Source organism: Ictalurus punctatus, chromosome 21, assembly GCF_001660625.3.
Source record: "Ictalurus punctatus breed USDA103 chromosome 21, Coco_2.0, whole genome shotgun sequence".
Lineage (NCBI taxonomy): Eukaryota > Metazoa > Chordata > Actinopteri > Siluriformes > Ictaluridae > Ictalurus > Ictalurus punctatus.
Window position 1 is genome coordinate 2802501 of NC_030436.2, and position 12500 is coordinate 2815000.

General features: G+C 40.3%; 1 protein-coding gene across 2 annotated transcripts in view; it reads left to right on the forward strand.

Annotated features, from left to right (window-relative positions):
- pmela (premelanosome protein a) overlaps positions 1-9520 on the forward strand; it is an 11524-nt gene extending 2004 nt beyond the window's left edge. Inside the window, exons 2-12 of one of the 2 annotated variants that reach the window (XM_017451092.3) lie at positions 690-785; positions 1085-1231; positions 2115-2255; positions 2463-2624; positions 3996-4301; positions 5687-6214; positions 6556-6729; positions 7336-7438; positions 7669-7871; positions 8106-8196; positions 8546-9520. In XM_017451092.3, the coding sequence (XP_017306581.1) occupies positions 690-785; positions 1085-1231; positions 2115-2255; positions 2463-2624; positions 3996-4301; positions 5687-6214; positions 6556-6729; positions 7336-7438; positions 7669-7871; positions 8106-8196; positions 8546-8699 (2105 nt within the window). In that variant the 3' untranslated portion in view covers positions 8700-9520. The remainder of the gene's footprint in view (positions 1-689; positions 786-1084; positions 1232-2114; positions 2256-2462; positions 2625-3995; positions 4302-5686; positions 6215-6555; positions 6730-7335; positions 7439-7668; positions 7872-8105; positions 8197-8545) is intronic. The other variant, XM_017451094.3, reaches the window with a different exon arrangement.
- Positions 9521-12500: the final 2980 nt, after the last annotated feature.

Consider the following 12500-nt stretch of genomic DNA (forward strand, 5'->3'; position numbering starts at 1 on the left):
TCGCAGCTGTTGTAGTTTAAACACTCACATTCATTTATATCAATAATTATTCTGAAGGCAGCTCATCGGACTAGAGCGTAGCTACAGGGGTTGAGACATGTTAAGGGTGGAGCTTTCACAGATTTTCATTGAGTTTCCATATAATTTATCCTCTTTGCTCTGATTTGTTAACTGACATGACTTGTTTCAAAAAAAAAAAAAAAATCAAAGAGGAAAACAGAATTTTAAAAAAAGACAAATGGAGAGAGAAGTTTGCGTTTATTCTCCCCATGTCAAATTCAAAATAGGTGTGTCTCATCTGTTCAGAGGTCATAGCTCTAGTGAAAAGAAATAATGTGAAGCACTGCTGTGGGGGGAAAAAAAAAGTTAAGTAATGTTTAAGAATTTAAAGGTAGCCGACCAATCAGTCATGTCAGTTGCTTAACCGGACCTTTGTAATTGAGGAATTATATACTGTATAATACTATAGAATTAGAGACTGCTAAATAGCACACTGTATAATACTATACATGTATACAACGCTATATAATATGCTACGTAATATTGTATGTATACTGTAGAATGCTATATAATATTAATATGAAATATAAAAAATGAAGTTCTAGCATTGGCTCAGAATGCATTTTAAGGTTAATATCTCATCACAATTTCACTGCAGCAATTTCTCACTTTATTATTTTTTCTTTCAGGGGCCAGAACCCATTTTAGCCGCTACCGCTCATGGAATTCACGAATGTACCCAGTGTGGAGAGATGGTGACTCCCGTTACAGGGACTGCTGGAAAGGTGCATGCCCCAGCGAATTATAATTTGATATAATTATATATTTTACGTAGTGTATTAGAATACTACTCCATAAATTTGATATACGTTCTGTAAATGAATCTTTAAATGGATATGTGAAATTTGGGTCTTGTGAATACATCATTGTGACCATTTGTAACTTATCGCTGGTGATATATTGATTATCTTTGATCATCATTTATCCACTATTTAAATCTAATTATGATGTGAAAGACAGAAACGTATTTGAGTTAAATATAGCTAACGTCAGCCATAATTCATCACAAAAATATTTCTTATAGGTGGACAGGTAACATTTGACATGAAGAATGATGCCCCAACCCTGACGGGAGCCAAAACGACATTCACTATTAATGTTCTTCCTCCTGGGAATCAGACGGTGCTTCCTAACGGGACAGTGGTGTGGAGCCAAAACTGCACTGTTAATGGTTAGGACTTACAGAAAATAAAGTCTTTTGCTAAACCCTTTTTCTGAGACATAAAATGAAGCATTTAATTCACTTTCATTTTCAACAGCCAAAGGTGTTTGTTTGTTTGTTTGTTTGTTTATTTATTTATTTAATATTTAAATAATGGCGCACGGTGGCTTAGTGGTTAGCACGTTCTCCTCACACCTCCAGGGTCGGGGGTTCGATTCCCACCGTGGCCCTGTGTGTGTGTGCGGAGTTTGCATGTTCTCCCCGTGCTGCGGGGGTTTCCTCCGGGTACTCCGGTTTCCTCCCCCAGTCCAAAGACATGCATGGTAGGCTGATTGGCGTGTCCAAAGTGTCCGTAGTGTATGAATGGGTGTGTGATTGTGCCCTGCGATGGACTGGCACCCTGTCCAGGGTGTACCCCACCTTGTGCCCGATGCTCCCTGGGATAGACTCCAGGTTTCCCGTGATGCTGAAAAGGATAAAACGGTATAGAAGATGGATGGATGGGTATTTAAATAGTTTCTAAATACTTTTGAAATATAGAACTGACATAAAATCTGACACACACATTTTGTAAATAATATTTACAAAGAATTCAAGTAGCACTTACAATAAAAAAATTTTTTTTAAAAACCCTGCTCAGTTACTGAATAAACACACTGTGTTGATTTCTATAGTGTTCATTACTGTGGACATCAAATATATAATATATTGTGTAGGTAAATTATATCTATAGTATACCTCTACTGCATGCAAATGAATGTATTTTTATGATCAGAAAATTGATATTATTCCTAATTCTTTACTGCTGCAGTGCCTGAAATCTTGGCCTCACTGTCTAGCCATAATTCCTGATTACCTTTAAAGTATAGTTGTTTTTTAAATTTGCTTTCAGGAACCCAGTACACAAAGGGTGAACATGTTTACCCAGAATTCAACACTTCCCAGGAATGGACAGGGTTTTTTCCTGATGGTACACCATTCACTACAACGATGGCCCAGAAACCTCGCTTCATCTTTGTGTGGAAGACTTGGGGTAAGACAAGGATATCCATAATTTTACATTTCCCTTCAAGAATTTTATGAACATTTCAGCTGAGCTGAACATATTTGTGGAATGAAATTATGGTAATAGTGGCACATGCGTACAGCTTATTATTAGTTAATATCTCTGGCGTCAGATTATATTGCTTCATCATAAGACATATGCATTATTATATTATCCATTCTTTGCTCTCTGAAGGTCGATATTGGCAGGTGGCTGGTGGTCCTTCCTCTGCACTCACTATTGGAACAGACAATGTGCCACTTGGCTCTTACAACATGGAGGTGGTTATTTATCATTGCCGGGGAAAGGACAGGTTCATTCCTCTTGGATACACGTCTACACAGTTTTCTATCACAGGTGTGTGGGTGTGTGTTTGTGTGATATAATGCTGGACAGATGGAATTTTCATTTTATTAGTAGTATTAAATGTAGCAGCTTTCTTTGATTTGATCAAGAATTAGAACCACAATTGTGGGATTTATATGATGGAAAATGTGGAAACTGCCCCATGTACCCATAGGGCCCTATGTTTTGTCATTGATACGTTGGAAACAACTCTATGTTCCCATTATTTTATATTCCCTGAGTCCTATATTCCTATATTCACATTCCCAGAGTCCTACATTTCCATGGACCTATAGGTTCCCAAGGTCATGTATTACCAGTGTCGTATATTCCCATTACCAGGTTCCTTTTCACAGTGTCCTATGTTCCAGTGTCGTATATTCCCATTACCAGGTTCCTATTCACAGTGTCCTATGTTCCAGTGTCCTATATTCCCATTACCAGGTTCCTATTCACAGTGTCCTATGTTCCAGTGTCGTATATTCCCATTACCAGGTTCCTATTCACAGTGTCCTATGTTCCAGTGTCGTATATTCCCATTACCAGGTTCCTATTCACAGTGTCCTATGTTCCAGTGTCGTATATTCCCATTACCAGGTTCCTATTCACAGTGTCCTATGTTCCAGTGTCGTATATTCCCATTACCAGGTTCCTATTCACAGTGTCCTATGTTCCAGTGTCGTATATTCCCATTACCAGGTTCCTATTCACAGTGTCCTATGCTCCGAATGTCCTGTATTCTCATTACCAGGTTCCTTTTCACAGTGTCCTATGTTCCAGTGTTTTATATTCTCATTACTAGGTTCCTATTCACAGTGTCCTATGCTCCGAGTGTCCTATATTCTTATTAACAGGTTCCTATTCACCGTGTCCTATGTTCCCAGTGTCTTATATTCTCATTACCAGGTTCCTATTCATAGTTTCCTTTGTTCCAATGATCCTATATTCCCATTCCCAGGGTTTTAATACCATGGCTCTATGCTCGGAGGGTCCTATCATACCAGTCCTGGTGTTCTATATTCATAGGTGGCCTGATTTTCCCATTCCCATGATCCCATGCTCCTATATTCTCAGTGTCCTATTTTCCCATTCCCAGAGATCTACACTGTCTTATGTTCCCAGGGTTCTATATTCCAAGTTTCCTACAGTATATTACCATGGTATTATATTCCCATTGTCAGGATCCTACATTTAAAAGATTCTATACTCCAAGGCATGGACATATGCAATGAGTAGAGCTTAGAGATTACATTAATGAGAGGGGAGGTAGCGCTAATGATAATGAGAAGGAAGTTACAGGTAAAGCTAATGTATGTACAGATACAGGAGTTTCATACATCTGAATACATAGAACTCCAAACTCTCTGTTGGTTCCTTCTTCAGATCAGATTCCATTCGTAGTGACTCTGTCCCAGACTGGTGATGTTAACCAGGCGGACCAGAGCTTTATCCAGAATCGACCTGTAACCTTCAACGTTGGTGTACATGACCCCAGCCAATACCTCAGTGGGTCTGACATGACCTTTACCTGGGACTTTGGGGACAACAGCGGGACGCTTATCTCTCGTCAACCCTCTGTTACACACACATACCTCTCAACCGGTACATTTAGGCCACAGTTTGTGCTGATGGCTGCCATCCCAAATGGCTGTGTACCAAATCCAACGGCTGGTGGGGCTGTATCTGCAGGTGAGTTTAACACTGGTATTGTACTGGTAGTGTTGTACTTGTACAAGACTGGGGCTACTGGTCTTACCCACCCAGAAATAAGGCTTTTATTGTTGTATATAACAGTCAAAATTGACTTGTGGTCCATTCTTGTTTAAAAAAAAAAAAAGAGATCTTAAAATGACACCAATTGTATCTGTCAGAAATACCATTCACATCCTACTACTGATCACGTCCTGTGTGTTAAATTTCAGCCCTTATGGCACAGAAGGAAGAAAAGTGCCATGAAAATCGACTTAGAGACTGCACTGCTAAAGCATTTAAAAATGAACGGTGACTTAGCTTGCTTGTCTGATAAACAGTTTACTAGATTAAAGCAAATTAGCTAGCCATCACTGCAGTTAAGTCTGATCTACATCACAGACAAGTTTTAGCTATCAAATCTTTTTGTTTTACAAACATGTACATTTTACAGACAGGATGTTTTGCTGCTTTTATGACACTTTGTACGCAGTGATTCGCAAGTCAATGTCATTTCTGACCTCGGGACATTCAGCACGCAAAGTGAACTAAAAACATGGACACCTCCATGAAAGTGTGTCTTTCGTCTGCTCTGTCAGAGCACGTACAGCTCATAAAAAGCTTCCGTAACCACACTTTTACAGTTACGGTCCTGAATGCTTATTGGTTCAGTTCCACTATAGTGAACTTCCAACATTTATGCAGCATTATGGACTGAAATTGCACTACAGGAACAACAGCGGACGGTAGCGAGTATCTTACCAACAAGATAACTCTAACAAGCTCTACCAAGCGAGGCGTGATAACTCTAACGTTGATGATTACCTTCTTAAAACGGTGATCAGTATGGTCATTGTTATAGATTTACTCAAACACCGTGTCCGTATAGTAACTGATCTAAAGCCAATACTGCTATAAACTCGTGTAAAATGTTCACAAATGTTCAAATATTGATTTGACATCAGTCCATAAACAGGGAAGGAACCATTAGTTGAGAAGACTATACGAAGATGAGTTAAAATTGCGAGTTGAAAGGGTGTTTCTTACTGGTTGCAGATGGGAATTACAACTTCACCTCGAATGCAGCATTATATTGTGCGGCCTCAGTTCGGTCAACTCGTCCACTTGGGTTATTATGACACCATGTTAGATTGCACTGTTTTGTATAGTTATGTTATATTTAGATGTGGCTAATATAATGCAGATATATTAAACCTTCTGCATAGTTTTGCAAAGTCTAAATCCTGTGTACCGAGTACAGTTAGCGTATTTGTGTTATCAGTCTCAATCCAGACATTGCTGAAATTAACCAAATACATGAAACTATCTCCGAATGATCGATTATATTGACCTCATTAAATGACTATCTTTGCCCTTATCCATAGCTCAAGCAGTGACCGTGGCATCAGAAGATCCAGCTGCACAAAACACCAACTTGGCAGCCTCTCCTCAGCCTGTACTCGAGCAAGAAAGCATAGCTTCTGCTGTTCCAGCAGCAGCTAACGACTTAGCTGCAGCTACGGCTGATGATCAAGAGGCAGTAAATGCTGCTGAAAATCAAGTTTCTGATATTCCAGCCACTGGTGAAACAGTTCCAGATGGTATTGTAGAGACAGAGGGCATCACAGTTATCGATACTGCTGCATCTATCACCCCTGTTGAGGAGGGTGTAGTCGAGTCAGCTGTCACCGAAGCCACAGTTTTGGAAGCTGCAGCAGCTGCCAGTGGAGAGACAGACACATCAGCACCTGCTGCTGATGTTATAATTAATATCGTGGCCACAGATGCTACAGTTGTTCAAACAGTGCCATCTATCGTACCAGCGATTGAGGGTGAGATTGTGGAAACTGGAAACGAAGCTACTCCAGATGAAGTCGTAGCTGAAGCGGCTGTAATAGCTGGCACTGCTACAGGTGAGGATGTCTTATTGTTTGTACATTAGAGGAATACTTCAGGTTTTTGTTGGTGCTGTCAGTAAATTGCATTGATAATTGGTTTAGTAAGAGACTCACTCATGCCTGTCTCTCTAAAGGTTGTAGTTTTGCATTCATGGTATTTAATTATGTATTTAAATGGTGCAACCGAATTCCAATTTGAATCAACAGGTTTTCTGTTCTTGAGGTACAGGAAAACGTGTCCATGTCTGTGATGATCATTTATCCACTACATAAGCGGGCGATAGATATTAGTTTCAAAACCGTATTCCAATTAAGATAAGGTTTGGTTTGCTAACGACTTTATTCTGTTTATGTAGTTGTTGTTATTCCCACTACATCTCCAGTAACACAGAATGAGATCGTTGCCGAAGGAACAGCGGAAACCCAAGCTGCTCTGATCATTGCAAAACGACAAGCTCCAGAAGTCCCAGCAGAGGGAAACTGCATGATTTACCGTTACGGCTCTTTCTCCTCAACTTTAGATGTTGTTCGTAAGTGCCACTCCTCATAAATATATGCTAGTGCATAGGGGTACAACAATATAACCACATAGGATTGGGCAGTGTGTAAAAATACCATGTGCTACTTTGTATTAAACTGATATACAAGTATTGTATAGTATTGTATTTTATTTTGCTTTCATTTTTGCTGTAATTTAAGAGGGTGGTACGGTAATGTCACTCCATAGCGCCATGGTCCTGGGTTCGATCCTGACCTCAGGTTACTATTTGTGTGGAGCTTTGCATGTTCTCCCCGTTTTTGTACAGTTTTTCTCCGGGTTCTCTGGTTTCATTCCACTGTGCAAATAAATAAATAAATAAATAATCCTGCCCAGGATGAAGTGGTTACTGATGCTGAATGAATAAATGAGATCGGGGAGGTGGGGGTTCTATTTTTCCTCATAGATAAAATGTGTTACTCTTGCACGATTAACTGGAAGATTAAGGGTTTTAACAATTCCTAGACAATTCGGTACCTTCTGTATCGTCAAATAATTCAGAGAAAATGCTGAGTTGAATGCAATAAAAAAATACTAGGTAATATTTTATATATTGCGCAATGTAGTAAAGTTTATTTGCCTACGGTTCATTCCTCAGAGGGGATTGAGAGTGTGGAGATTGTGGAGATGAGTAATGTCGCAGTTTCGGCCACCAATGTGGAGCAGAACGCCGTGGATCTCACCGTCACCTGCCAGGGAAGGTCAGGAAGATATTTCACATGTACTACTCAGCAATCTTTCGTCCCATCACCTAGGACCAAAAACTGCACACAAAGACTGTTTAAGCAGAACTTAGCCCAGTGGACAGAGACCAAAACCCCTAGATTTATTTCTTTTTAGTTTTACCAAAACAGAGCTGGCGGATTAATGGAGCCGTGAATGATGTACACTGTGCTAAATTTTGACCTGTTTGTGTCCTGTATGTCCTCAGCTTGCCGAGTGAAGTGTGTACCACGGTGATGGACTCGGACTGCATCAGTCCTGTGCAGACGGAGTGTAACGCCGTGACTCCGACTGAGTGCCAGATGATCCTCCGCCGTTTCTTTAATGATTCTGGAACTTTCTGTGTCAATGTGTCTCTGATTAATGATGTCAGTTTTGCTGTAACCAGTGCGAGGCTCAGTGTCACTGTGGGTAAGGATCAGTAACCTAGACATACATTTATTTTTTATTTTAAATATACATGTATGAAAGTAAAAGTATTTAGACACCAGACAAAGGTATAGAAGGCTGTCTTCCTCATAATAATAATAACCTGTTAATAAGTTTGATTTGCAGATCATTAGTTATTTATCTGACATGCTGAATAAACCAGACAGTTTTAATATCACCATGTGTGTGTTTTATACTGTACATTTATTCATGTAGATTCAGGCTCCTCCACAGCAGGGGCTGCCACTGCGGTACTCGGCGTTCTTGTGCTCATCTGTGCTGTAGGCACCATCGCTTTTACTTACAGGTGAGTCACCTCGTTTGTTTTCTGTTTTAAAAGCTATAACTGATTAAATCTCAATATTCATCAGGCTGCGTCGAATATCGTTACTGATAAACAACAGCTCAAACTACATCTTTCTGTTTTTCATGGATTGTTTTACTATAAAACACTTTTAACAAAATGTTAAACTCATAAAGCAGCTATATAAAAGGTTGTTATTATTATTATTATTATTATTATTATTACTACGTTTCTGTTTCCTTAAATACAATGTTAGTCACTTAACTTTCTATTAGATAACCTTTAGTTCTACAGATGATTCGAATCATATCGTGTATTATTTTAACCCTTTAATATTCACACACATTCACAGGCGACTGAGTGCATACCAGGCGCTCAAACAGGACTCGACAGATGGCATCATGGGTATTTCTAGTTTTAAGTCTGTTCCAATGTTAGTGTGGAACTTCCTGACCCGACAGAGCACTGCAGAGAGCCGCCCTCTGCTGCAGGGGAGAGTGGTGTGAACGCTCACACACACACACACACACACACACACACACACACACACACACACACACACACACACTGCTCACACACACACTTAACTTTAATCCATTTATTGGCTAAAGTTTATATTGGTTTAAAATAGTATTAAGAGCAGAATTATGGGACAAGAATGCAACACCAGGTTTGTCCCAGGTGAAAAAGACGGCCGTCTTTATGTCGTCTTCTAAATGATCCCGACCTTATCTTGAGAGTGAAAACACTGCAAAACAAATTCTGCCTTCTTCTGAACATGATGCAAGGGAATTATGTTAATGTTTTGAATATAGAAATGTTATGGCTTAACTGATCACCACCGCATGCCTAATACACACACACACACACACACACACACACACACACACACACACACACACACACCACACTGTGTTATGACTGTCGTCTGAAGGAAATTTAATAATCTAGTCAATAATTTGACTAAAACTTTATGTACCACTATGCAGGACCCCAATATACACTTAACACACATTATTAATAAAGACGTAGATTAGATGCATTTCTATGAATGAATATATCGCTGTTGACTTGAACTGAATGAAAGAAAAACATTGCTGAAAGAACACAGAGATGTCCGGTATCTCGATCAGTGTTAATTAAAACTGGCTTTATGCAGTGACTGTTTTGCTTTATGGTTTTGCTAAATGACTGATACAGTTCATTTGTGACTAACACAAATCCTAGCTGATAATGATGACGTAGTTCATATCTGTTATGTTTAAGGTGCTATGCTTTTCTCTATCACTGAAGACTTATCCCGCAATAAAGACGTGCGTGCTTCACACTTCTTCCAGTCATTCTTGTGCAATTTTACATATTTTCATTTCAGCCATTAAAATAGAAATCCATGTATCCAGTATAGACATAGCATAATTAGAATAAATAGGGTTTTGGGGGGGTGGGAAGGGTAGGGTTTTGGGGGAGGTTTGGGGGGTGGGAAGGGTGGGGTTTTGGGGGAGGTTTGGGGGGTGGGAAGGGTGGGGTTTTGGGGGGTGAGTGTTAGTTGCAGTGGCTGTGAATGCAGCAATTACCTAGTTAACTAGTGGCAGAGCCAGACAAACATCATGGAGTGCAGCAATTATTATTATTATTATTTTTTTATAGAGTTTAACTGTTGTGTTGAGTTTAACTGTTGAGTGCTGTTTACCAGTATGATTTCAGTTGGTACCTTACATCAGTGGTTTTCAAAGTGGGGGCCGCAGCCCCATTGGGGGCCGCCAGGGGGCGCCAGGGGGGCCTCAACAATTTGGTGTGCCCATCCCTCCCACTAGTATGTTTTCTTTTTCTCACTCTCAGACAACCACACACACACACACACACACACACACACACACACACACACACACACACACATAATCAATTCCTAATGTAAAGATGTAAGATGTAATTATTAATAAAAAAAATTGTAAAAAGTGTGTGTGGGGGGGGGGGGGGGGAATATATTCAGAAGTCTGTATTTTTAATGTGTTTTAAAGACATCTTGCAAAAGGGGGGCCTCGGTCAAATGTTAATGCCATTTGGGGGGCCTTGCCCTGGAAAAGTTTGGGAACCTCTGCCTTACATTACCTACTTATACTTGCATTACTTTAAAATGATAGATAATGGGTGAGTCTCAGTCAGTTCCCTCGGTTGTGAATCAGTATATCATGTGCATGAGTGTACGGAGCTCGGGCCCTGTTAAGGACCCTGGCTCACTACACATTGGGGCACTGATAACTCAATTTCCAGATATCTCTGGCACTATTTCAGCTGCCAGTGAACAGCAGTTAATGCACTTGCCTCAGGCCAATAAACATTCTAATTTCCTCATGTCACTGTAAAAACCCAAACATATAACAATATTTAGGTTTTATATGTAATAAATTTGGGGGGAACAGTTGCATAGTGGTTAGTGTGTTTGCCTCACACCTTCAAGGTTGAAGGCTCGAGTCCCCTCTGTGTGTTCGAAGCTTGCATGTTCTCCCCGTGCTTCAGAGGCTTCCTCTGATTGGCTGATTGGCGTGTCCGTAGTGTATGAATGGGTGTGTGAACGTGTGTGTGATTGTGCCCTGCGATGGATTGGCACCCCATCCAAGGTGTCTCTCGCCTTATGCCCCTTGGGATTGGCTCCAGGTTCCCCCTGACCCAATAAGTATAAACGCTACAGAAAATGGATGGATGGATGGATGGATGTCATAAATTTGTTAGCTTAATCACACTCCTCTCTCTCACGGTACTCCAAGCAGGATCGTATTCTAGCTAGTGGACTTTTTAAAAACATGAAACACTTAAACATCCTTAGACTCAAACAAGCTGTATAAAGAACGTCAAATAAGGTTAAAAATCGCTAACGTACGTGATGATTTGAAAGCTTCGATAACAAGCTACTCACATTTGTAGATGGAAGTTGGCTGAAAGTTCGTCTTAATTTTTTTTCCAGCTGAGAGGCTTCTGAAAATATGATGTCATTTCTGACTTCTGATGTCATTTCCAGTAAGGGAACATAGTGAGCATCGAGTGCCCTGGAATGATTTTGCGATTGAGACGGCCCTCAAAATGGCCGAGTCCCTGATCAGTGACCTGACTACTGAACAAGGGAGCTGATTGAGACGCACCCAAAGTCAACTAGCTGGCAAGTGGTAGTTCAGTCAGTTGAGACTCAAAGCTCTAAAATATTTTGCTGACAGTGGAATCAATATACTTGTACGGATTTAGCATTTTATATATTAATTAATAACGCTGTACTTACCACTTGCTCACTCCTAGCATGAAGAACAACCAGTGTGTGTGGGCGAGAGGCAGACCCAGTGTCTGACCAGCAGTGCCTAATGTACATGCTCTGGCTCTAACTCGGACTGCACAAACAACATAGCGACTTTCCAATCGACCAAAATTAGCCTTTGAACAGCATAATGGGAGTCAATGGTGCCATATGATGTCCATCTTATACAGTCATCGATAGCGACCGCTTCTGTCAGACTTCTTTAGTTCTGATGGGAATCAGGAGTAGCTATGTATATAGGTTATACAGCTAACTAAATTCAAATTTATTTATAAAGCACTTTAAAAACCACAAAGTGTACCATGTTACATGCTAACAATCGACCTGTACTACAGAAGCTGTGTACACTCACCAGAGGCACCAGTGATCTCTACTGCTGCCTTCCAAGCTTTATTTTCCTTCCTCGCGTATGAGAGCCGTACATGACAAGATCGGATAAAATCACGGTTTTAAGACGTAGCGTTAACATTTAAAAGTAAAAATCTAAAAAAAAAACCCTTTAAACATACAGTGGAACTACAACATTAAAATCCAAACGTCGGCCATATTTGTGTTTTTTAGCCATTGTTTGAGAGCATATAGACTATATGGTCAAAAGTTTGTGGACACCGGAGCATCATGCCTATATGTTCTTGTTGAACATCCCATTCCAGTTCCCCTCCACTCTTCTGGGAAGGCTTTCCACTATATTTTGGAGCGTGGTTGCTGGGATTTCAGCCACAAGAGCATTATGTCGGGCGATGAGGCCTGGCACGTAGTCAGTGTTCCAGTTCATCATAAAGGTGTTCAGTGAGGATGAGGTCAGGGCTCTGTGGAGGCCACTTGAGTTCTTCCACTCCAACCTTGGCAAATCATTCTTGTGTACAAGGGCATTGTCATGCTGGAACAGTTTTGGGCTTCTCAGTTCCAGTGAAGGGAAATTATAATACTACAGCATACAAAGACATCCTGTACAATTTGTGGCAACAGTATGGGGAACATATAGGTGTATTGATGATGAACA